The 27,330-nt window shown below is 46.2% G+C and overlaps 1 protein-coding gene across 14 annotated transcripts in view; it reads right to left on the bottom strand.

Moving 5' to 3' along the window:
• Positions 1-27,330, bottom strand: part of DOCK3 (dedicator of cytokinesis 3) — a 642,920-nt gene that overhangs the window by 431,901 nt on the left and 183,689 nt on the right. For all 14 annotated transcript variants that reach the window (XM_065551338.1, XM_065551344.1, XM_065551339.1 and 11 more), the window contains exon 5: positions 14,165-14,261. In XM_065551338.1, coding sequence (XP_065407410.1) covers positions 14,165-14,261 — 97 coding nt within the window. The remainder of the gene's footprint in view (positions 1-14,164; positions 14,262-27,330) is intronic.

Genomic DNA, 27,330 nt, shown 5'->3' with positions numbered 1-27,330 from the left:
GATCGCTGGTGATAAAACTATTGAGACGCCAGTCTAGATTTTTAAGGCTGCCTGTAACACTTCCTTTTTGGGGCAGGTATACATGTTCCCAGGGAGCAGAGAGTGGCTCTGGAGTCATTTAAGGTATGTAAGGACTCATCAGTCTTCTCATTGAAAAAGTGGGCTTCATCAAAGGGCAAGTCTTCCACAATGTTTTGGACCTCCCCGGGAAATTCCAAAGCATGTAACCATGACTCATGGCGCATCAACATGGCCGCTGCCATCAACCTAGATGATGCGTCTGCTGCATCAACCACTGATTGACGTGTGCTTCTGGCCATCAGTTTGTCATCTTCAGTAAGAGCCTGAAAGAGAGCTCTGTCTTGCTGTGGTAGTTTGTCTACAAAAATCTGTGAATTTGGAATATTTGAGATTGTCTTACTTAGCCAACAGCACTTGATAGTTCACTATACAAAACTGAAAGCTAGTAGATATGAAACCCTTTCTTCCTAGCAAGTCTAGACATTTAGTATCCTTGTCAAAAGAGAAAATTACTCACCCTGTGCAGTAACCGAGGTTCTTCGAGATGGTTGTCCCTGTGGGTGCTCCACTTTAGGGTTCTTGGCGCCCTGCGCTTATAATCGGAGATTTGTAGTAGCAGTGCCCCGGTTGACTGTGCATGCGTGGCAGCCATCTCACACCACTCCAAGTGGCTACCTAGCATGCGCAGCCAACCGACTCCCAGTTCCTTCTCTACCCCAGAGGATCAGAGTGGAGCACCCACAGAGACAACCATCTTGAAGAATCTCAGTTACTGCACAGGGTGAGTAACCATCTCTTCTTCGAGGTGCAGTAACTGAGATTCTTTGAGATGGTTGTCTCTGTGGATGCTCCACTTTAAGTGACTATGGAGCAGTACCCCTCAATGGAGGGGGGGCTTCAGAGTTGGTTTATTGATGGTGGCTAGCACTGAGAGTCCAAACTGAGCACTCCCGCTGATTGTTGCTAGAGAGCGTAGTGCTTAGTAAAAGTGTGGGCAGAGGCCCAGACAGCTGCTTTGCAAATGTCCAGGATGGGTATGTCATTGAGAAATGCTGTTGATGTTGATAACACTCTAGTAGAGTGTGTGCGAACTCCTAGTGGAGCAGGGAGGTTGTTCTGCTGGTAACACAAATGGATACAGCCCGAGATCCATTTAGAGAGTCTCTGTTTAGAGATGGTCTGACCCTTCGATCGTTCTGTTATGGAGAGAAAGATGATTTTCTAAATGTTTTTGTTCTTTCTAAGTAAAAGGCTAGTGCTCTGCGGACGTCAAGCGTGTGAAGAGAAGCCTCCCTGAAAAACACAGGTAAGTATATCTGTTGATTTACATGAAAGGGTGAGGCTACTTTGGGTATGAATTTGAGGTGCGGCTGTAAGATCAATTTGTCTTTATAGAATGTGGTATAAGGTGGGAGTGCCATTAAGGCACCTAGCTGTCCTACCCTTCTCACCAACGTGATGGCGATGAGGAAGGCCACTTTCATCGACAGATGTAGCAACAAACAAGTTGCTAAGGGTTCAAATGGTTTCCTCGTGAGGCTATGGAGGACAAGGTTAAGATCCCACATGGGTGTAGGGTATTTTAGTGTTGGGTAGGTATTCATCATGCCTTTTAGAAAACGTAGTCATTGAATGAGCTAAGATAGGGGCTCCATCCACGTTATCGTGGAACGAGGCAATTGCAGCAAGATGTACTCTGATGGATCTGTTAGATAGCCCCCATTTTTTAAGACCCAGTATAAATTCAAGGACTCTGGGCAGTGGGGCCCACTGAGGAGAAATATGGTTAGTCTCGCACCAGGTGTGAAATCGTGCCCACTTCAGTGTATACATTTTCCATGTGCCTAGTCTGCAGCTGTTCAGGAGTATGTCTTTAACTTTGTCGAAATAGTCTTTGTCAATAACTGTCAGCCATGGAGAAGCCAGGCCTTGAGATGGAGCTAGGTTGGGGTGACTGACATGTCCTTAGTCATGTATGAGGTGGTGATATATTAAAGGGAGGGTTTGAGGTGGTTTCACTGCCATCTGTTGAAGATGTGGGAACCATGTTTGTCTGGGCCATGTAGGGACAATGAGAATGACCCTGGACTTGTCTTGCCTGATCTTGTGTATAACCCGACTCAGAAGTGGAATCGGAGGGAACGCATACATTAGTGGCGCCTCCCATTTCATGAGGAGGGTGTCGCCCTGGGAGTGGCGTCCCAGCCCCGCTTGGGAGCAGTATTGATGGCACTTTGCATTGTGAGCTGTGGAAAATAGGTCTATAGCGGGGAACCCCCAAAGGTTGAAGATGGTGGTGAGGGTTGCAAAGTCCATCTCCCATTCGTGGGTTTGTGAGAAGTCTCTGCTCACTTGGTCTGCTGTGGTGTTCTGGTATCCCGGCAGCTAGGACGCCGAGATGTCTACATTGTGGGAGATATACCAATTCCAGAGGCGTATTGCCTCCATGTACAGAGTGTATGATTGGGCTCCCCCTTGGCAGTTTATGTAGAACATGCATGCTGTGTTGTCTGTAAGGACTTTGATAGTAGTGTTGTTGATTAGAGGAAGGAAATGCTTGCATGCATTTCTGACTGCTCTTAGTTCTAGTATGTTCATATGCAAGTCGGCTTCCGCTGCTGACCAACAACCCTGGATCGTGTTGTTGCCCAGGTGAGCTCCCCATCCCATAAGGGAGGCATCCATGGTGATTGTTATTGTAGGAGCTTTCTGTTGGAATGGGACACCTGAGCAGACGTTTTGTGGGTGTGTCCACCACTCAAGGGAATCCTTTACCTTGCGGGGCATGGTGAGTCTCCTGTTGAGGGAGTGCTTGTGTGATATATAGCAAGTGCGAAGCCAGGCTTGTAGGCATCTCATATGTAGTCTGGCATATTTGACAACGAAAGTCATAGTGGCCGTGTGCCCCAAAAAGTTGTAGGCGTGTCCTGGCAGACGTTTGTGGGCTGAGCGTGACTGTAGTAATCAGAGTGGTTAAGTTGAGGAAGTGTTGTTGAAGTAACCTCGCTGTTGCTGTAAGACAGTTGAGATAGGCCCCTATAAATTCCAATTGTTGGACAGGGACCAAAATGGACTTCCGAAGATTTATTTGGAGTCTGAGGTTCGTAAAGAGGGCCATTGTGATCTGTGTAGCCGCTAGTGCTGCCCACTGAATTGGCGCTCTTAATAGGCTGTCGTCTAGGTATGGAAAAATTATGGCCCCTAGTCTGTGAAGGTGAGCTGCAGCGATAGTGAAGACCTTGGAAAAGACCCTTGGGGCGGTGGGTAACACTTTGTACTGGTAATGTTGATGTCCTAGGGTGAAGTGTAAGAATCTTCTGTGTGCTGGGTGAATGGTGACATGGAAGTGTCTTGTAGGTCGAGGGATGAAAACCAATCTCCTTTCACTAATGCCAGAATTATCGTTGATAGGGTCACCATTTTGAATTGCTGTGTTTTCATAAACTTGTTGAGTTTGCGTAAATCCAGGATGGGTCTCCATCCACTGTTCTTTTTCTGAGTGAGGAAATAAGGGGAATAAAATCCTCATTCCCTGTGTTGAGGTGGTACTGGTTCCCATGGCTCCTAATTGCAGGAGGTGGTTTATTTCTTGTTGTAATAGGGGCTCGTGAGAGGGGTCCCTGAAGAGGGATGGGGAAGGGGAGTGGGTAGGTGGGATAGAAATAAATGGGAAGGAGAAACCCTGCTGTATAATTTCCAGGACCCATCTGTCTGTAGTAATCTTGTTCAGGACTAGGTAATATGGTGACAGGCAGTCCCCGAATGGTGTTAAAGTGGGTTTGAGATCTGGAAGTATAGAGGTCTCGGGCCTTCGACCAGACCTTCAAAATGATTGCTTGGAGCTGGAAGACTGACATGGAAGGCTGGTCTTGATTCTGCCTTTGTCCCATCTGCCTCTGTTTGTGGCATTGGGTATAGTGTCTTTGGGACTGGGAGTATGGTGCAGCCCGAAATTTTTGGTTGTAAAACCTGCCCTGCTTTTCTTGTTTCCAGGGACATAGATGCCAAGAGTCTTTAAGGTGGTCTGGGAGTCCCTTAGAGCAGTGTTTATCAAAGCAGTTCAGGGAAAGCCCCTGGCAAGCTGGGCCGGTTTGTTTACCTGCTGTGTTCGCAGGTTCAGCCGATCGCAGCTCCCACTGGCCACGGTTCACCACTCCAGGCCAATGGGGGCTGCGGGAAGCGGCGCGGGCCAAGGGATGTGCTGGCCGCCCTTCCTGAAGCCTCCATTGGCCCGGAGCGGTGAACCGCAGCCAGTGGGAGCCGCGATCGGCCGAACCTGCGGACGCGGCAGGTAAACAAACTGGCCCGGCCCGCCAGGGGCTTTCCCTGAACAAGCGGCGGATCGGCTTTGAGAACCACTGCTTTAGAGTATGCAAGGAATCATCAGTGGATTCCGCAAACAGTTTCTGACCCTCAAAAGGTAGGTCTTCAACTGTAGCCTGCATCTCCCTCAGGAATCACGATAGGTGGAGCCAGGATGCCAGACATGACAACAGAGGTCATGATGGAGCAGGCTGCTGTGTCCGTGGAATCGAGGGAGGCTTGGAGGGCTGTGCTTGAAATGAGAGCACCTTCAGAAATGTTGGACTTATACGCTTCTCTCCTGTCCTCTGGAAGGTGTTCAATAAAGGATGACCTTGTAGAAAAAAGGGTGTGTGTATATATTTTGCGAGCAGTGTAGAGTAATTTGCGATGCGGAATTGCAAAGTGGCGGAAGAATAGGCTTTGCGCCCAAAGAGGTTTAGCCTCTTCCAGTCCTTGTATGGACTGTTGCTGTTTGCCCCTCTGATTTACTGCCTCCACAACCAGTGAATTAGGAGTAGGGTGGGTAAAGAGAAAAATTCAGCCTCTTTTGCCAGCATGTAATATTTTTTGTCCAACCTTTTCCAGGAAGGAAGGGCCATGACTGGCATCTGCCAGATGATTTTGGCAGGCTCCATTATGGCAGCGTTAATCAGTAGTGCTATTTTTGTCGATGGGGTTGCTTGGAGAATATCAGTGAGCTTATGTTGGGTCTCAGGGAGCTCAGACAAGGAGATGTCCAGGGAGTCCGCCACCCTCTTGAAAAGGTCCTGAAAGGACTTGAAGTCTTCCCCCGATGTGGGGGGTGGCGGCATGATCCTTTCATCTGGAGACAAAGATGAGATATGTGTAGGTGGCAAGATGTCTCCTTCAGGTGCGTCCTACTACTCTTCAGTCTCCTTATCCTGGGCCTCTGAAGGTGCTGGGTCCGTTGGTGAGGGAGGGCAGGGTGTTCTGGAGACCGGTGATTTAGGCGGATTAATGTTCTGGGGCCTATACATGGCCCATGGGTCCCAATATGGCCAGCTGGGTGGGAGGGCCATAGGAGATGGTAGCCAGGATTGGGGCTGCCAAGTTCGCGTGTCTACCAGTGGCTGGTGATGTGAGGGTCCAGCTTTAGGAGAGGAGAGGCCAGGGGTGTACAGTCCTGGGTCATCCTCCTCCTCATCATCATCATCACTGGAGAGAGGTGGCGCAGAAGACCATGGGAGTCCCTAGCCTAGAAGAAATGTCCAAGTCCACCTATCTAGTGAAAAGTTGCAGTACCGGCACACTTGGTGCCAGGGATGGCAGCGCAGTCTGAGAGGAGAGGGTCAGAACTGTCAGTCCCGAGGTCTTGCTGAGCTGTATATGTGCAGCATGTGGTGCCATTACAGCAGTCGGTGCCGGGACATTCTTTGGCATGGTTGGTGCCGAGATAGGGAGCTTGGCTTTAGATCATGCACCTGACTGAGAGCCTGCCCATACTGGGTGCTTGGCTCATCGGGAAGTCTCGGTATCAGATGTTTCTGGTGCCTCTCAATCTGAGGCTCTCGGTGCCATCAGTACCAGGGAAGGTTTTCCCCAGGAAACTGTTTCTTTTTAAGCGGATCTTGCTGTGGTGATGACTGAGATCGGTGTTTGGTCGCCTTTTATGGGATAGGGTCCTTAGAAGTGGTCTTGGTACTGTAGTCCTTGTCTGAGGCTGCTGCTGGCAACTGTTGGCCAGGATGCGTCCTGGACTCTGGGTCGGAGGCTGGCCTGAGGGATTTCTCCATCATGAGTAATTTAAGTTGCAGGTCCCTGGCCTTTAGTGTCCTGGCAGTCAATTTTTTACAGTGAGGACACTTTTGAGGAATATGGGTCTCCCTGAGACAGCGGACACACTGAGCGTGGCCATCTGAAACAGGTATCAATATCCTGCAGGTCAGGCAGCGTTTAAATCCAGGGGAACCAGGCATGCCTGAGGAAGATCCAGCTCTGGAGAAAAACAGGGGCAGCCTGTGTTTAAGCAGTCGTTGTTGGTAGAGGCCCACCGGAGGCGAGAGGGAAAAAACTACCCTAAAAAGTTTTTTTTTTTTTTTAAATATGGAAGAAATTAAAAGCAATGGTAACTGAAGTTAACTAGAATGGAGGGGATAAAAGAAAAAGGAAGGAATATAAACTTTCTACGAAGTTGAAGGGGCACTGCTGTCGCTCCGACTCATACCAAGGGCAGTACAGAAGGAACTGCAGGCCAATTGGCTGCACATGCTAGGTAGCCGCCGTCTCGTGCTGCTCCGAGCGGCTATGTGTGTGCAGCCAACCGAGGCACTGCTACTACAAATCTCTGATTATAAGTGCAGGGCACCAAGACACCTAAAGTGGAGCACCAACAGGAACACTCCTCAAAGAAGGAGGAGTGGATTTGAGATGTCTCTCTGTGGCAGCCTGGATGACCAGAAAGTTTGATGCAGAGTAGGTAAAGAGAAATTCTGCTCCCTTAGCTGGAAAGAAACAGCATTTCTCTGCCCTCTTGGGAATAGGGGCACCTGAGGCTGGTGTATGCCAGACGGTGCTAGGAGGTTCCAGAATAGCTTCATTAACCAGAAGTGTATTTGACTGGATCTAGTGGTTTATAGAATATCCTGGAGTTTGTGCTGTGGGTCCTGGACCTCCTCTAGGGAGATCTGGAGTCCCTCTGCAACCTTTCACAATAAATCCAGAAACTGTTTATGGTCATCTGGAGGGGACTGAGATGCCACTGTGACTGCTTCTTTGGGAAATGAAGACAATCTTTTCTGTACTGACAGAACCAGTTTGTATTCTTCCTCTTCTGTAGGGTCAGGAGGAGGCTCTGACAGTTCCTTCAGAAGGGAATCGTAGAGTGATTCTCTAGGAGAATGCATGGATTCTATACATCTTGCATACAGAACCCTGTTTCCCATTATAGCCTGTATGATGGTTCAGGAGGGAATCCCCTAAGTGATAAATGTTGAGATGGAGGTTGGTACCAGCAGGCTCTGGATCTCCTATCTGGACTAACACGTCTCAGAGGAGAAGAAAATTGCTCCTTTCTCCCAAGGAAGAGAAGAAAGGGTCAGGATCCAATGGTGGTACCAACAGTTCTAACAGAGGAAAGGCACAGCTGGCAGATAGAAGAGGGGATAGGCGTCTGTCAAAGGCAGCATCCCCTGGGGGATCCACAATCTCCCTAGTGAGAGAAGGACCCGATTATGGTGGAAACTGAAGCTTCAGTGTAGCATAAGTCTCTGATATCCCTGGAGTGTGAGGGGTCCAATCCACTCATGTCAAATGGGTTGGAGGAGGGAGACTTCATGAGGCTGGAGTGTTAAGACATGACAATACCATCAGTGGTAGAAGCTCTGATCATGCCAGAACTGATGGATCCTGGCTTTTTGACTTGGACCGTACCAGTGGAGTGGACGTGGCTGGTATGGGGATCCGCTACTGGTGAGCCTTGGTCTTATGAATTTAAAGTCATGACCCTGGGACTTAGTACGTCCATATCAGACATCTTCAAAGCAGAGTTAGGGAGAGACCTGCTTTTATGCTTGGAAAGGCAGAATACGCTTGCCCAATGGGGGGAGGAATCCATAGATATGGATTCCCCTAAAACGAGTTGGACCTTGTGGCAGGAGGCATGCTCCGTTTCAGTTCTGGCCAACATACCTGGGGGGGGAGGGAGAGAGATGTTCTTGGCCTGGGTCTGATTGAGACTTCATGGCCTTCTCCATGAAGTGTTTTCTAAGCCAGAGTTCCCTCATCTCACAGGTCTGGCTAGGGGGAAATGTGGCAGATATTTCACCTAGCCATGATCTGTGCCTTCCTGAAACAGTATAAAAAGTGCTGGTGATCATCACTGACCAAGAAGGAATGGGAGCAAGACACACAATTTCTGAAGCCCGGAGTTCTGGGCACAGTCCAATACCCGTAATAGGGGAGGTGGGCAGTCCCCAAGGCAGGGAATCTATCTAACTAGAAAAAACTCTGCTAAAAGGCTATAAAAACTATTACAAATTTACTCATTATAAAGAACTACATATAATAAACTGAGGCAATCTTAAAAATATTTATATATAGGAGTAATTGAAGGAAAGCCCGGGACACTGGACATATGGACACCCAGGTCATGCAGCGGTAAGAAGGAACTGGAGAGGGGGTTGGTCCACTCTGCACTTCATGCCTTTGGTTGGAAACATGAGGAAAACAAGGGTGCATGCACGGACCAGACACGGTTTGCAAAAAATTCTCCGACTCCAAGTGCATGGAGCACAGCCACATAGGGACCAGCACTCAAAGAAGAAAATATGGTTTCATTTTATACAAGGAAAATCTATTTAACAGATTAGGACCTTTAGCAGTTCATCTTTCTAATGCAAATTTATTCATTTCACTTGTCTTATATTTAATTCCTTTCAAGATGAATTAAAAATATTCTATTTAAAAAAAAAAACTTTGAAAATCCAAAATAAAAAACAAACTACATGTAGGGGAAATGTTACTAATCCATTTACTCTTTTAAACAAAGTATTTGAAAATTTTTACTCGGCCGCCAAGACCTCATTGCAGGATTGTTTCGCTATAACGGTGTAGTGGAGCAGATTGGCCGCCCACAGACCCGGAGGGGGGAGGAACGCCTCATTGAACCCTGGTGGGCGGAGCCACGCCACGCTTAACCCTCCTGCCAGAAGTCAGTGGGCAGGACTGGAAGTACAAAAGGCATGCCGGAGAACTCAGTTGGGAGACAGCCACCGGAAGAGCCAGACGCCTCCTGTGAGCTCCTGAGCTGGGAGGCTGCTGCAGACCCCAAAGGAGCCAAGGACTGGCCAGGACCGCCAGAGCCATTTACAGACCTGAGCATGGAGGAGCTGCAAGCACGGAGGAGCTGCAAGCATGGCCAGAGGCCTTCTTCCCCAACAACCAAGATGACCCTCTACAGAGCCAAGTACACCCTGAGGGGGAGTTGGGAAGTGGCCCCGCTGATCCAGTGGCAGACCGCTCTATCAATGTTAGGGGCCTGGGCCGGGACACAGTGGAGTGGGGGGACGTGCGTGCCTCCCCTCCCCCCGCCACCCCAATCCATGGGTGGCAGTCTCCCCCTCTCTCAGGCAAGAAGCCTGCACTTGTCGGCCCTCTGCCAGAGCTAGGAGGCCCAACTGTTTGCTGCTCAGCCTGCATGCTGGCCTGAGCCCTCAGACTCTCTAGTGCTCTGCCCTGATCAAGGGCATGTGCTAACTGACTGTTTGCTGCCCAGCCTGAGTTCAGGTCTGAGCCAGAGACTCTTTATTGCCCTGCCCCAATCCAGGCCTGGGGCTCCGTAACTGGGTTTGTTGTTTGGCTCTGATCACAGCCCGAGCTCACATCCCCTGTCGCCCCACTGATTCCCCAGACGATCCCTGGAGATGTAGGATTGGCTGCCCACAGACTCGGAGGGGAAGGAGACCCCCTTGGGACTGTCACCTGATGTGCTGAAACTACCTCTGAGCCTGTTTTCCCTGTCAGCTTAGGACTCCAGAACCCTGTCTTGTTGAGCCAGACACGCAAGCCTGCTGCAACACAGACCCAGGGTCTGAACCACGTCCCCAAAGCTGCAGACTTTAACTGAAAACCACTCAGCAGGTACTCCTGTCTCCAGTACCCAGAAACCCAGCTCCCAATGAGATCCAAACCCCAAATAAATCCGTTTTACTCTGTATAAAGCTTATACAGTGTAAACTCAAATTGTCTGCCCTCTATAACACTGATAGAGAGATATGCACTGCTGTTTGCTCCCCCAGGTATTAATCACTTACTCTGGGTTCAATAATAAACAAGTGATTTCATTAAGAATAAAAAGTAGGATTTAAGTGGTCCCAGTAATAACAGACAGAACAAAGGAAGTCACCAAGTAAAATAAAGCAAAAACACGCAAGTCTAAGCCTAATACATTAAGAAACTGAATACAGGTAAATCTCACCCTCAGAGATGTTCCAATAAGCTTCTTTCACAGATTAGATTCCTTTCTACTCTGGGCCCAATCCTTTCCCCTGGTACAGACCTTGTTAGTTCCAGCAGGCATCTTAGGTGAAAAGCAGGGGATTCAACATGACGGTGACCCCCTTTGTTCTGTTCCACCCCCTTTAATAGCTTTGGCTCTCTCTCTGGGTTCCCACCCTTCCATCTAAATGGAAAAGCAACAGGTTAAAGATGGATTCCAGTTCAGATGACATGATTACATGTCCTGTGAGACTTCATTACCCACTCGCTGGCACACACCTATACAGTAAGTCTTACAAGTAAACAGAGCCATTTATAACCAATTGTCCTGGTTAATGGGAGCCATCAAGATTCCAAACCACTATTAATGGCCCACACTTTGCAAAATTACAATAGGACCTCAGAGTTATATTTCATATTCCTAGCTTCAGATACAAGAATGATACATTCATACAAATAGGGTGACCACACTCAGTAGATTATAAGCTTTGTAATGATACCTTACAAGAGACTTTTTGCATAAAGCATATTCCAGTTACATCATATCCACACTTATAAACATATTTTTATAAAAATATGGAGTGCAACGTCACAGAGCCACTCCCCACAGTGGACTACATAGGGGTAACATTGTGTGTGGGGAAGAGGCACAGGGAAAGAAGAGAACAGTTAAGATTTTATGAAAACAAGTAGAAAAATTCCCTGACTCCATATATTTTGATGGAGAGAGTTTAATAACTGCTTCCATAGATGTTATAAGTGTCCCTCTAGGTGTTAAAATTCTTCTGTTGTCAGCAAGGTGGCTAGACATATGGGCTCCCTAGCAAGTTAATAGGGTTGCACTTAGAAGATATGAGTTCAAATAGACACAGGTGGGGGCTGCTTTATGAAAGGAAGCACGTTACTGCACTAAGTACTCTTCAGGATTCACAGCCAAGGTTTATAGAATTCTACGAAGAATATATCAGGGAAATGTTTTGTGAAGGGACATGATATTTCTATGAGAAGCCATGGCACATTAAATTATGTTCTTCAAACACTATGTTAGAATGGCATGTTTTTTTAAAGAAGCAAGAGTGAGTTCTCTTAAATCCCAATATCCATTGCTGCTTCTCACAACAGCAAAAATACTATATCTAGAAAGAAAATTTATCTCACAGTATTTCAAACATTTCAGCCTGGTGTTGATTCAAGAAAACAGTCTTTTTCCCAAAGAAAATGAAAAGGTACAGAAATAATATGCATTATGAGTTATTTAAACAGAGCAGCCACTTAGCTTTTTTATGAAGATGAAGTTCTTTTTCCACCAACCACATAATTAACTCAAAATATAAGAGTATTTACATATTTCTGCATTTCACCAAAATAATATTTTTTCCAGAATATATATATATATATATAAAATGGATCAACACATTTGAAGGCAAGCAACTTTGACTGAGATAATTTTACATGGATGGAAGGTCACATCTTTATTCCTATTGTCTAACTCACAAATCAAAAGACAGATCCAAATCTTACAATGCATCCTAATTGTTTGAGGACTTCTTAAATTAATATGCACTTGGCCTTTCAAATCAAAATCTGTGTAAAGAACACTAATAAAAATACTGAGCCTATTCAGAGAGTCTGAGAGATACTACATATTTTGATTTGCATGTCTCTAAGTACCGTGATCACTATTATCAAGAAATAATTTGCTAATAGTTATCACACACAGGTACTTGTTACACAACAGTTTTTTCCTCATACTTGGGGTATGTCTGCAGGCTAGCCTGTCTGATGTAGACTGAATCTAGCTAGCACAAGTAAAAACATCAGTGAAGACACCACAGCACATGCTTCAACACAGGTATTAAAAATGCAGCACAGACCCTGACTCATGAGTAGGGCCCTAACAAATTCACGGCCACGAAAAATGCGTCACGGACCATGAAATCTGTTTTTTTGTATGCTTTTACCCTATATTATACAGATTTCACCGGGGAAACCAGCATTTCTCAAATTGGGGGTCCTGACCCAAAAGGTAGTTCCAGGGGGGTCATGGTATTCCATGTTGACTTTTGCCCATCTTCTCTGTGCCTCACAATTTTATTTTTTACTATTGTTTCAACTAATTTGCCTGGTACTGACATTAGACTTACCCGTCTGTAATTGCCAGGATCACCTCTAGAGCCCTTTTTAAATATTGGCGTTACATTACCTATCTTCCAGTCATTGGGTACAGAAGCTGATTTAAAGGACAGGTTACAAACCTTAGTTAATAGTTCCGCAATTTCACATTTGAGTTCTTTCAGAACTCTTGGGTGAATGCCATCTGGGCCCGGTGACTTGTTAATGTTAAGTTTATCAATTAATTCCAAAAACTCCTCTAATGACACTTCAATCTGTGACAATTCCTCAGATTTGTCACCTACAAAGGATGGCTCAGGTTTGGGAATCTCCCTAACATCCTCAGCCATGAAGGCTGAAGCAAAGAATTCATTTAGTTTCTCCGCAATAACTGTATCGTCTTTAAGTATTGTCAAATCAAAGTGAAAGCTCCAGCATGGCATTGGGGAGCACAGGCCACTGATGAGGAAAGTGGAAGTTTGCAGAGCTTCCTGCAGTTGGGGGAAAAATCTAGGGGTGGGTCTGACCTGCCCCGGATGCCATGCAGGGTAAGGGTAAGTCCCATCCTCCCCAGCCCAGCTGGGACTAGCAGCTGAGCCCAACACAGGGTAGGAGCCATCAGCCAGGACTTCCCCACTCCCGTCCCTTGCCCCACAGTGATTTGCCTCTCTGCTGGCTTCCCTGTGCACCCGTAACATACTGCTGGGGAGGGTCGCATGACCGCTCCTGTGGCTTCCCTTTGCTTCCCTGTCAGAAAGTCATTTTTCTGTGGGGAATCAAAGAAATCTGCGGGGGACATAAATTCTGTGCATGTGCAGTGATGCAGAATTCCCCCAGGAGTAACACTATGTACTGTAGATGGCACATAGACTACTAGTATTCAGGCATAATAGAGAAGCAAAGCCACACCAGCAACACATGGAGAAATTCCTTTTAAGTCAAGGGAAGTTTCATGCATGGCTCACCTGGAATCTCTGGCCCTAATACAGCAGATACAGTAATCATAGATAAACAGACCATAAAAGAAAATGAAAAGAAATGTTCAAATATGCAAGCTGCCTTTCTTGCTTTCTGTTCCCTTTGACCATGGGATCAGACCAGCTATTTCTCAAAATGTTGTGTGGCCAGAAAACTGGAATGAAATGTAGCATCAAATGAAAACAAGAACGTTACCAAGAAAGTTAATTTAAAAAGAAGATCAGCTCAACAAGCCTCTTCTTAATTTATTTAGCACATTTTTATTTCTGACGAGAGACAATGATCTAACTCAGAATTAATTTTGCTAGGGCTCTCTCTGTTTTCGAGCACCAATTAGATAAGTTTTGAAAAAGCTGATGCTATGCTATAGGAAATATTTACATTTATGAACTGTGTTGAATAATCCTTCAGAGTCATTTATGGAAAAGTTCTTAAAGGTAGTCCTTGAAGTTCATGTGTTTGTTATTAAACAGAGCTACTCACACACAGATACCAGAAGAATCCTTAAAATGGTGAATGATTAATCAATAAAAATCACCATCAGTTTTTGGTAATGGAAAATTTAGACATCAGAAGAGTTGAGAGCATCCACAATTTCAGATGTAGTCAATAGCAGCCGCAGATTCTCACTACCTCTAAAAGTCACTCCCAGAATAATTTGCTAATATTATTCCACAGGTTCCCAAGATGCCACAAGTACAACAATCATTTTGTAGATGGAGTTAATGGTGTGCAACACAACACTTGTTTCTACATATGGTGGAATAAAAAACAGTGTTCTCACTGTACCTACCACATACAGCTGTTTCCACAGGATAGCCCATTCCTGGAGCGTTGCTGTGACTTCAGTCACAACAGAATCTTCAAGTGGAACTACTGTTTCATACTGTCTGTAAAACAGAGAAAAATATTGTTTACAAAGGCTCTCATGAAAAGGTAGAAAACAACAAAAATGACCTGAAATCCATGTGAGCAATATATAGCGAAAAGGACAATTACTACAACATGCTCTCCAAAAACTGACCAATTAGACTGCCTTTCCAGGGGCTCTACATTGAGCTCTGAAGCCATAGGAATGTTTACACTGTTTTCTTTTTATATCAAATTTAATTTGTGACATAAAGACATTATTATTTATATTACAACCAATTAAAGAAAAATAAGTATTTTGCATTTCTAATTTCTGTAGATTTAGTCTATTAAATGTTAAACATTTCTAAGAATTTTTAAACACAATATTTTAGCAATAGCCCTCTGCTCTGCTGAACACCATTATATATCATCTTCAGGAAGCAGCTCAACTGTCACTCCATTATCTCCCACAGGAACCTGCAAGGACAGGGAGTATTTCCTAATTATATGAGAGCACTATTTAATCATCACTCTAGTAAAGTTCAATATTAGAGTCTTCCTAATTATGATGCGCTAATATCCCTTATGCCCCATCCTATGTCCATCCCAAAGCCAAAGTAACCAGGTTGTGCCTGGGGAGTTCCACAGGATTGAGGTTTCTCCTCAAGACTATGCTGATCCTCTCCCCTATGTTCAGCACTCTGGCCAACAAATCCATTACTCTATGGATCCATTAGCTCTGTACCTTCCTCAGCCCGGAGAGCCTTTAATGCAGTGGGTTACAAAGTTTCTGTGTGGGTTTCCTGTCTACCAACTAAGCAGAAGTATCACACTAGTTCCACTGTGTTCAGGGTCTTCCACACCCATAGAGCGAAAAGCAGGATTCCTTCGCACCCTCTGAACACACGGTACGGTAATAATATAATGTGATATAGTGTAATAATCTGCTTTTTATATTATCGGAGCCATCAGTTCCTTTACTTAGCCTTTTAAGTGGAACAAATACAAATGCTAGGTATTGTACAACAACTGGCAAAAACTATAAAAGTAAAGTGTATCTCAAGCTTCTACTACTCCAGCAATTAAAAAACAAAAACAAAAATCTGTGACAGGCATCAGTGTTTCTGAAATATCAAGTGCTAGACTGTGGAATTTATTCACAGATCTGAGTAGAGGAGTGATGTAGGAGCTACACTGACTCTAAAGAAGCTCCAGGAGAAACTGCTTCAGGAGGCACAATCCCAGCACTTCAAAGAACACTAGAGGTATGCAACCACTGCCCTTCCTCTTGGATGGTACAGTTTTCTCACCGCTCTCTGCACCTAGCCAGCTCTGCGAGCTGTGACAAAGTTCCTCCTCTATCTTGGTGGGTCCTGCGCTTATTGGCAGATTTTCTTGCCTCAGAGATTCACCATGTGGGTTGGGGAACAGCCCAGAGACCTTCCCCTCTGGAAGAACCCACAGTCCAGGTCAATTGGGAGGTTTGGGGGGAACCCAGGCCCACCCTCTACTCCAGGGTCCAGCCCAGGGCCCTGTGGACTGCAGCTGTCTATAGTGCCTCCTGTAACAGCTGCATGACAGCTACAACTCCCTGGGCTACTTCCCCATGGCCTCCTCCAAACACCAACCTTATTATCACCACAAGACCTTCCTCCTGGTGTCTGATAACACTTATGCTCCTCAGTCCTCCAGCAGCACACCCTCTCACTCTCAGCAACTTGCGCCTCTTGCTCCCAGCTCCTCACACTCACACCACAAACTGAAGTGAGCTCCTTTTAAAACCCAGGTGCCCTGATTAGCCTGCCTTAATTGATTCTAGCAGCTTCTTCTTAATTGGCTCCAGGTGTCCGAATTAGCCTGCCTGCCTTAACTGGTTCTAGCAGATTCCTGATTACTCTAGTGCAGCCCCTGCTCTGGTCACTCAGGGAACAGAAAACTACTCATCCAGTGACCAGAATATTTGCCCTCTACCAGACTCCTGTACCCCACTGGTCTGGGTCTGTCACATATCCCTCCCCCCTGCTCAACGCCACGGGGTTGGGCAGCTTGGGATGCCAGACAGAGCACACGTGACAAGCCATCGGCGTTGCCATGACGGCTCCCTGCTCTGTGTTGCACACGGAACTGGAAAGGTTGGAGGGATAAGAACCATCTGGTCACCCTTGTGTTCTTCTCCTTGTTCCGCTGAATCCATTGAAGAGGGGCATGGTCAGTCACGAAGACAAATCTGCACCCGAGCAGGTAGTAGTGCAATGTTTCCATGGCCCATTTTACAGCGAGGCATTCTCTCTCCACCACTGCATATTTTTGTTCCCTTGGAAGGAGTTTCCGACTGAGGTATAGAATTGGATGTTCCTCCTCCCCGACCATCTGTGATAAAACGGCCCCCAACCCTACATCCGATGCATCCGTCTGCAGGATAAACTCCTTGGTGAAATCAGGGGCTATCAGTACGGGGTTACTGCAGAGGGCAGTCCGTAGGTCTGTGAATGCTTCCTCTGCTGCGTCAGACCATCTCACCAGATCAGGTCCATGGGCTTTCACTAGGTCTGTCAGGGGGCTTGCCCTTGTGGCAAAGTGGGGGATAAATCATCGGTAATACCCCACCACACCTAGGAACGCCCGGACTTGTTTCTTGCGACTTGGTTGGGGCCAATTTTGGATGGCCTCTAACTTGTTCACTTGGGGTTTTACCAAACCTTTTCCCACAATGTAGCCAAGATATTTGGCCTCTGTAAACCCTACCACGAATTTGGCAGGGTTTGCTGTAAGGCCAGCTCACCTGAAGGTATCGAGGACTGCCTCCACCTTCTCCAGGTGGGTTTCCCAGTCTGGGGTATGAATGACCACATCGTCCAAGTAGGCAGCAGCATAACTGTTATGCGGGCGTAATAGCTTGTCCATGAGGCGCTGGAAGGTAGCTGGGGCCCCATGTAGTCCAAAAGGGAGGACAGTATATTGAAAAAAGAACAGGAGTACTTGTGGCACCTTAGAGACTAACAATTTTATTAGAGCATAAGCTTTCGTGGACTACAGCCCACTTCTTCGGATGCATATAGAGTGGAATAAATATTGAGGAGATATATATACACACATACAGAGAGCATAAACAGGTGAGAGTTGTCTTACCAACTCTGAGAGGCCAATTAAGTAAGAGAAAAAATTTTTTTGAAGTGATAATCAAGCTAGCCCAGTACAGACAGTTTGATAAGAAGTGTGAGAATACTTACAAGGGGAGATAGATTCAATGTTTGTAATGGCTCAGCCATTCCCAGTCCTTATTCAATCCTGAGTTGATTGTGTCTAGTTTGCATATCAATTCCAGCTCAGCAGTCTCTCGTTGGAGTCTGTTTTTGAAGTTTTTCTGTTGTAAGATAGCCACCCGCAGGTCTGACATTGAATGACCAGACAGGTTAAAGTGTTCTCCCACTGGTTTTTGAGTATTATGATTCCTGATGTCAGATTTGTGTCCATTAATTCTTTTGCGTAGAGACTGTCCGGTTTGGCCAATGTACATGGCAGAGGGGCATTGCTGGCACATGATGGCATATATCACATTGGTAGATGTGCAGGTGAACTAAATTTGTTAGTCTCTAAGGTGCCACAAGTACTCCTGTTCTTTTTGCAGATACAGACTAAAACGGCTGCTACTCTGAAACTTGTTAGTATATTGAAAAAGACCCTCTGGTGTAGAGAACACAGTCTTTTCCTTTGCGTCTTCTGCAAGGGGAATCTGCCAGTCCCCGTTTGTCAAGTGTAGGGTAGTCAAGTACCGGGCATTACCCAGACGGTCCACTAGCTCATCTATGCGAGGTATGGGGTACGCGTCAAATTGGGATACTTCGTTTAGTCGCCGGAAGTCGTTGCAAAATCTTGTGGTGCCATCAGGTTTGGGCATCAGCACAATTGGGCTGGACCACTGATTGTGGGATTCTTTGATGATCCCCAACTCCTGCATTTTTTTTACTTCTGCTTTTATTTCCTCCCTTTTTGTTGCTGGCACCCGATAGGGCCTCATTGTTACTCTGGCCCCAGGGTTCGTGACGATGTGGTGATATGTCTCGGTTGTTCGACCCGGTTTTGTCGAGAACACATCTTGGTTCCGGAAGATCATCTCAGACACCTCATTCTTCTGGTCTGGTGTTAAATCGGGAGACACTCTCACCTGTTTGGAAGGCTTGTTTTCCTGGGTTAGGTCTTTTTGGACCGTTGTGCATGCCAGGTTTTCAGAAGGTTAACGTGATAAATCTGTTCTTGTTTTCTGCGTCCTGGCTGCCGCACCTTGTAGGTTACTTCCCCCATGGGTTCAACCACCTCATAGGGCCCCTGCCATTGGGCCAGAAGCTTGCTTTCTGCCATGGGTACCAACACCATAACCCGATCCTCTGGTTGGAACTGTCGCACTTTTGCCTGGCGATTGTAATGGGTTCGCTGGGCCTCCTGTGCCTTCTCCAAATGTTCCCGTACAATAGGGGTAACCTGGGCTATCCGGTTTCGCATCTGCATTACATGCTCTATTATATTTCTCCCCTCATTGGGTTCCTCTTCCCAGATCTCTTTGGCGATATCTAGCATGCCATGAGGGTGACGCCCATATAATAACTCGAAGGGGGAAAACCCAGTTGAGGCCTGAGGTACTTCCTGGATAGCGAACATAAGGTAGGGTAGTAGGGTGTCCCAATCCTTCCCGTCCCGACTTACCACCTTCCTTATCATAGCCTTGAGGGTTTGGTTAAACCTTACTACCAACCCATCAGTCTGTGTATGGTAGACCGAAGTTCTCCGGGTATGTATATGGAGCAGCGTACAGAGGTCCTTCATTAGCTTTGACATAAATGGCGTTCCTTGGTCAGTTAATATCTCCTTCGGTAGCCCCATTCGGGCAAAGATCCCCACCAGCTCTTTGGCTGTAGGTTTAGAGGCCGTGTTCCACAGGGGGACGGCTTCTGGGTAGCGAGTAGCATAGTCCAAAACAACAAGTATATACAAGTATATATTGGTGGCCCCGAGCCGTCTTTTCCAGGGGTCCCACTAGGTCCATGGCTATTCGCTCGAAGGGGACCTCTATGATGGGAAGGGGTACTAAAGGTGCCCTCAAGTGGGGACGGGGACTGTGCAGCTGACACTCCGGGCAGGAGGCACAGTAGCTCCACACTTCTTCATGTACTCCGGGACAGAAGAACCGTTGTAGGACTCGTGCCAGGGTCTTCTCTACCCCCAAATGCCCCCCCAAAAGAGGACTATGAGCCAGACTTAATACAGCGTTCTGGTGTTTTTGAGGTACTAGGATCTGCTGTACCTTCTGCCCCTGTACTGGTGCAACCCGGTATAAGAGATCCTTCTTCATTATGAAGTAGGGTCCTGGTCCCTGGGTTTTCCCTTTCACGGGGACTCCATCTATTTCAGTCACCTCCTTCCTAATGTTGTCATACCTTGGGTCTTCTGCCTGGTCCCGTCCAAAATTTCCTCTCCCGGGGCTAATCTGCCCAAGATCTAGGGGCCCAGTCTCTGTTGCCTCTACTGGTTCAGAAGCATTAGGGTGGGGGTCAGACTCAGGTGCTTCTCCCTCCTGCGTGGCCTCCTTTTCCGCGGCATGGGTCCGCCTACCTACAAGAGTGACCCTCTGGCTTTGGGTCAGTATTCGGGTTCCCAAGGCCTTAGCTTCCCTTCTTTCCCTTTTTGTCTTTCTACCCTGTCTAGGAGTGGAGAACAAATCTGGGGATATTTCAGAGAAGGTTGGGGGTTGACAGTCTGCTGTGGATGCCTCACCAATTTTAGGGTCCCCATCTTTCTCCAATCCCCCTACTGGGAGTAAGTTTCCAAACCCTGGGAAGTCCCTCCCTATGAGCACCGGGTATGGGAGTTTAGGGACTACACCTGCTGCTACTTCAGTAGTGTTCCCTTGGATCTCGATTTTTACTGGGATGGTGGGGTAGTAACTAACTGTCCCATGGACACATGTTATCCCCGTACATTTAGCCTGCAGCAGCTGACTACGCTTCACGGGCTTCCCTGAGATAAGCGTGATAGAACTCCCCCAATCAACCAGTGCCGTGGTCCCTACCCCATTTAGTTTCACTGGTCTGGTATACATATGTGGGGTTAGTGAGACCCCCCACAAGGTGGATTAGGGAGCATGGATCTGCCCAGTTCCCCAGGTTACACTGTATAGGCTCCTCAGCATTGGGACACTGTGCAGTTACGTGTCTCCACTCCCCGCAGGCATAACATCTGTATGGAGCCCTAGGCGTTCCCCGGTCTCTTGGTTTGGGCAGTCTAACATCACGATCCTCTTCTCTCTCAGTGCTCCGACTCTTTGTGGCCTCTGATGGGCCTTCAGTCTCTCTCTTTTTCCACCTGGGCCCTCCTGGTTGCCCAGTCACCTGAACTTTAGGGCTTGGTGCTGCTAGTTTTACCCGGGGTGCCTCTTCCTTAACTGGTCGGGTCAGCTCCCTCGCTGTCCTTCGCCTCTCTACCAGGGCGACAACCTCGTCATAGGTGGAGGGTTCGTTCTGGCTCACCCAAGCAGGAAGGTCTGGTGGTAGTCCCCTCATGTATCGGTCGATGACCAGAACCGCTAGTATCTCTTCCGGACTCCAGGACTCTGTTTGCAACCACTTTCGTGTGAGATGGATGAGGTCATACAATTGGGACCGCAGGGTTTTGTCTTCCTGGTACCTCCAACCGTGATACTGCTGGGTCCGCACTGCTGTTGTTACCCCAGATCTGGCCAGGATCTCTGCTTTCAGCTGGGGGTAGTCTGCCGCAGCCTCTTCAGGCAGATCATGGTAGGCCTTCTGGGCCTCCCCACACAGGAATGGGGCAAGGATGCCAGACCACTGATCTCGAGGCCAGGCCTCCCGTAGGGCTGTCCTCTCAAAGGCCAGAAGGTATGCAGTGGTTGGTGCACACAGCAATCAACAAATGTCAGCAAAGACTGATAAAATTGTTAATGCCAGATGAAGGTGTGAGATGACCAGGTAGTCTCCTCACAAATTTCTGAGGCAGATGCTTATGCCCTACGAGCCAAGAAGTTGTCACACCTCTTATTTGATGGCATTTAACAATTTTGGATGTGGCCATTTGGCCTAGTCATTATAGTGGAGTGGCAGCTTTCCTACAGTTAAAGTGGAGAGTGGCTTACTGTTTAAAAGATGACTATATTAAGTACTCTAAAATCTACATGCTGGTTCGGTTTGTCTTGCAGTTTGCCGTAAATCATAGGGGTGCAAGGAGCACAGGGTTAGTGGTACAATTATGAGGTCATTTGAGAGAGGGGGTTTCGAGATACAGCTCCACCCAAAAAATGTGTTTATAAAACATGGTTCTTATAACTTTCTTTATACACACCTGGAGCTAAAACTATGGCTCTGTTCCCCCCAAATTGGTATCATCCCTTTGAATTTATTTTAGCTATTGATCAGCAACCATTTCCCCCTTTGAGGAAGTAATAGTGAAAAGATACTGAGGACAGAATTTGTTACTCCAACATGGAGTAAACAGACTAACTAAGTATCAGAGGGGTAGCCGTGTTAGTCTGAATCTGTAAAAAGCAACAGAGGGTCCTGTGGCACCTTTGAGACTAACAGAAGAAGACTAAGAGAGCGAAATGTACACGATGACATACTATGGCCACTGAAACTGAGCTATAATGAAGTACTATACGTTTGAGCTCTACCCTTGGCAGCTTTCATGGAATGTGCTCAAAAATCAACATGCACACCTGATTTTTAGATTTTATTTATTTATTTTTACATTAGAAGTATTGTCAAGGAAAATAGCTGTGATTAAAAACAGGGGAGATGAAAGACTAGTAAACAAGGTAATGCAGTCATGACTCATGTTTAAGGCCAAGATTTTGTCACGGATATTTTTAGTAAAAGTCATGGACAGGTCATGGTCAATAATGAAAAATTCATGGAAGCCTGTGACCTGTCTCTGACTTTTACTAAAAATATCCATGACAAAATGCGGCCCCATTGGCAACTGTGGGCAGGCTGGGAGCTCCAGGGTCCCCTCCACTGGCAGCTCCAAGCTGTAGGCATCCCCCACCTGCCTCCTGGGGTCCCCTCTGTCACCCGCGGCGGCGGGGGTATCCCACAGCTCCCTGCCTTCGCAGGCGGCACAGAACCCTGCAGCTCCCAGCCAGCGCTGGCTGAAGTCATGGCAGTCTTTGGAAGTCACAAAATCCATGACTTCCGTGACCTCCACAACTAAATTGCAGCCTTATTCCTGTTCAACCATCTCCTATGTGAGGTCAAAGCAAAGAAGTCACTGGGTCAACTCGTCAAGGGGTTAAATGATACATAGCCCTTCTAACATGAACTGCTCATAACATTTTCAGATTCTCATAACTTTTTGGTGCAGAGTTGGAAAAAGAGGGAGAATTTCAGGGTGTGTTGGTGCACAACACTGTAAATCCATACCTCCTTGTAGTGGGGCAGCTGCCGCAGAACAGGGATTAAAAGCAGCCCTGGAGACAGCTGTGGCTGGGATAAGCAGTGAGAGCAGCTGAAGGAGTAGCTGATCACGGGTGTGGTCAGCTCAATCAGGGCCCAGCTGGCCCTGATAAGAGGGCTGGGAGCCAGGAGCTGAAGGAGTCTCACTCCAGCCCTGGAGTGGGAAGGGCTAGCTGCCTGGGAGCAAGGTACCTGAAGCAGAGCAGTGCTGGGGAAAAGGGCAAGGGGAGCTCCAGCCTGATAAACCCCCAGGCTGCAGGCTTTGTTGAAGGCCTACAAAGGTACTGGGGCTACAAAGGTGTAGCCTGGGGTTAGGCAGAGGCAGCTGGTCCGACCCCCTTGCCAATGGTGAGTGGCCATTAGAGACTGCAGTTTGCCCCAGTGAGAGGGGGCTAGGTGATGACTGGCAGTAGCCACTGAGGCAAGGTGGGTATAGTGGGTTGGGAGTTCCCCTGGGAGGGGAGACCCAGAGTGAGGGGGTACTGCTGGGACAGAACCCCAAGGTAAAGGGGCACCAGGGTCCAGGAGGGACACGGGGTCTGAGGCAGGCGAGCCACCGTCCCACAGAGGGCACTCTGGAGCTGGAGTTGAGCTAATTCCCAAGACGATCAGCAGGAGGCGCCGTGCTGGTGAGTCTTCGACTTTGCTACACTCCTCCATTTCTGTCCTCCTCTTCAAAGCTTGCCCTCACTGACGCCATTTCATACCTTGCACCATTCATGCATCTTCTGCCTATCTCCTGTGAACAGCCGAGTGCTGAAAGGGGTCATGGAATTCACCGTGAGGAAAAGACCACATAGTTATCATGACCGCCTCCCCCTGAATCACTGGCACCTCATAGGAACTCTCCCCATTTTCCTCCTGCTGTGGTGTAGCCTGAAAGAAACTGCCAGTTCTGCAGGGGGAGATGAAGCACAGTGGCATTTTACTTGGCTTTGCCCGCACAGGAGACTCCATATGGAGAAGACAAAGGAGCAAAATCTCTGTATCTGAGAACTCATGTACAAGGGACCCACAATTGGGGACTAAAGAGTAGACTTTCATCCAGCACAGTGCTTGTAGCTTCCAGCTGGCTTGTCTTTTACCAGTAGAGGATCCAAAATGGCATCTCAGCATGATACACTAGCTGTTTCTTTGGTCTGAGTCAAGGAATGATGGGGGCACCTAGAAGGGGAGGAGCTGGGAACAAAAATTCCTGTATCCTAATTGGACACCATGTGTCTGATGGACCAAGTACACAAACACCCATCTATCTGTACCAATGGTGATCATGACAAGGTAAATAATAATGTGCATAACTCTGCACTGGCTTTTGTATGAACTCCTTGAAAACGTTTCCTAAAGATTTTTTTTGGAAAATGGTTTGCAAGCTTCTTTCATTGCTGACAAGAAAGAACATTCTGCTAGATTAACTCTAACCTTCAAGTATGTGGTTGAATTTAAAGAGAGTGCATAACAGGATTACAGTTAAACCATTTAAGCATCATGGCTCAGATTCCTATAAGCTTGCATTCTTGTCTACACTTTCAATGAAATGTCATGTTGTGTCTGTCTAAATTTTAAATTGGTCAAATGTTCTGCTGTACAATTTAATAAAGGTCTTTACTGGTCTACTTTATTACATCATGAACTTTTTTTTTAACCTGTAAATTGCATTTCTTCAATGGACAAGGTCAGACTCTAAATAGATAGGTTTTCATCTACGTCACACTTGAACAAACATGAGTGACTAATGTTTAAATTCCAATGCAGGTTGTCTTGAGGCTCCCTTTAGCTTCCCCAGCCTTGAATGCCAGAATGTTTCTAATGAAATACACTTACAAGTTGGGCATTGAAAGAAACTAAGCTAAAATAAAACTGGGTACAAAAAGAAATAGTTCTCACTAAACATTAGTTTAAAGGGAATTTTTATCCGGAAACTGTAAATTATGATATACTGTCTCTGTCTTTAGATATTGTCAGGATTCCCTCCAAGAATCTACTTTCTACTTGGTTTACAGATGTTTACCAGAAACAGGGCACTAATAATAAGTGATAATTATGGGTACTGGATCAGTTAGTGTGCATATTTGTTACACGGTTGTTTTAAAAATCCATGTTACATTAAATATTATACAAAAAACCTAGAGATATTAAACTGGATGCCTTTTACAGATTTAAAACTAAATTAATAATTTGCAAATAAGCATTAAAGCAGTAACAACTAAGGATTATAAGAGACTTGCAGCCTCCCTGAGGGGGAAAAAAAACACAGATAGGAATTCAATGTACTATATATATTATATTCCATCCTAAAAGTACATTAAAAGAACATTAAGATAGCAATATCAAGCCTTCAAAAGTTAGAAAATGCCACTATTAAGGCTACCCATACAGTCTTAATTCTGTCCCATTGTAACTATGTATTACAATACAATCTTTAATTACACACTCACGTAGGACCCCTGCCTTCTTCAGTGAATGGGTACTGTGATAGACCCAGGCCAGTTGGGTACAACAAAGTAGTCGAAGGCAGATATATTGGCCACTGGATTAACAGTTTTCTGTTCCCTGACTGACCAGAGCAGGGGCTGCTGTAGACTAATGAGAACACCTGACTCCAATTAACCTGCAAAGAGTCAGGTGAGTCCATTAAGGTAATGTGAACACCTGACTCTAATTAAGGCCCCTTTGATACTATAAAAGGGCTCACTCCAGTCAGGCTGGGGAGAGCCAGGTAGCCAGAGGAGAGGAAGTGCGACTGAAGAGGTGGTTAATGAAGATACCCTCAAACCATCGGTAAGGGAGCCCTAAGGTAAGGGAGAAGCAGGAGAGCTGTGGGGAAGTGGCCCAGGGAAATGTAGCAACTCTGGCAGTGAAAGGTTGGCTGCCAACAGCTGCTACCATTAGGTCCCTGGGCTGGAACCCGGAGTAGAGGGCGGGCCCGGGTTCCCCCCAACCTGCCACTACAGAAACACCTCCTGGGAAGGAAGACCGGCCCCTGTCAGGACAGGAGGCTAAACAGTTCTGAAATAAACCCTAGAGACAACAGGGACTGTGGGAGTTCTCTCGCCAACCTTCTTGCTGGCTTATGATGAAAAGGGCTCAGTAGACTGTAACCCTGGACCTAGAGAGAGAAGGGCTACGTGGAGGGTTGCAGTGAGCCACTGAGGCTAGCATAAACCGGCTAGAAGTGCGGGACCCATGGGGACAAGGTCGGAACTCTGCCACAGTACTTATTCAACACTTTTTAGTTTCCATATTCAATGTATGGTCCCAGGCCTTATTCAACAGATACTATCCAAATCCTGCACCAAACACAAAATTATTAATTTATGAATGGGCATTTCTGTAGTATTCTCATCACAGTAACTGAGTGCTTCTCAAATATTAATGAATTTGTCTTTGCAACACCTCTGTGAGATTAGATAGTATAATCATCTACATTTTACAGATGAGAAACTGAGGCACAAGATGATTAAGGCTAGAACTGTCAAAACTGTCCAGTAATATTGGGCATCCAACTACAGTCAACTAAGGCCTGATTTTTCAAAAGCACTTAGCACTTTAGAGCACTTTATATGTTCAAAGAACAGCTCCAATCGACTTCAATTGCAATTGTGAGTGCTCAACAATTGTGTAAATCTGGCCCCAGATGTCTCTGACACAAAGGCCCACTGGTGGTTTACTACTCTCTGTTAGCAACTCTTGTCAGACCTGACATACTCACTACACCTAACACACTTGTCATGATAGATACCCAAAACATGGTATGCAATATCTCACTGGAAAACTACTAACTCACTGATCATTAATATTATTGCATGGTGTATTTATGAGGCATGTGCAAAGTTATAAATATGTACTAGAATTCTGTTATTAAAATGTGTTTGTCAAACAATGCATAATCCCAATCTGTTTTAGACAAAAGAATGTGTATATGCTTGTCTGACCAGCTTTGTCTCTTCCTGATGACCATGCAAATACATTTACATATAAGCTAACAAGGAGGGGGAAGATAGTGTGTCATCTATACCGCACTAGGAGAGACCAACTTAATCTGAGAATACATTTCAAAGGTTTACTGGTCTATAAAGACAGGGAGTCTAAACTTCAAATGATAAGCAATTAAATATACTGATTTTATACAAAATAAAAGTGCATCAATTAAGGTCTTTTAAGAAAGCCTGTGACGCAATGGTGATTCATATCATGGTGAAATGTACACATTAACACTATATGAGGAGTTATGGATACTCACTGATATTATGCTTCAAAGTCTGTGACCAAACACAAGGGAAAAACTAGTTTTCTCCTCCACAGGAGGGATCTGTCTCCAATGTAAATTAAACATTATGGAATCAAAACAATGGAAGCCCTTTTTACATAGGAATCCGCAGAGGAAGGGAAAGTCAACAGGAAGGGAAGAACAGCAGGAAGCCTTCCTTTCTTTTGTAACCGTGTCAAAGAACTTTGGGAGACATCAGCAGAAACAGAAAGCCATTTTAGTATGCATTACTGGGCAGATACAAGAAGCCAGAACTCTTGTACATCTAAGAAAAGTGAATCCTTCAACTAACGAGATTGAAGTCTCTGGGAACTGAATTTAGATGAGAAATCTGTTTAGGCAAAGACTAACTTGCTGAAATTAAGTTTCAGTCTTAAAAGC

This window comes from Chrysemys picta, chromosome 7, assembly GCF_011386835.1.
Source record: "Chrysemys picta bellii isolate R12L10 chromosome 7, ASM1138683v2, whole genome shotgun sequence".
Taxonomy (NCBI): domain Eukaryota; kingdom Metazoa; phylum Chordata; order Testudines; family Emydidae; genus Chrysemys; species Chrysemys picta.
Note: the sequence above shows the minus strand (reverse complement) of the source record. Positions and strands in the feature narration are given on the sequence as shown.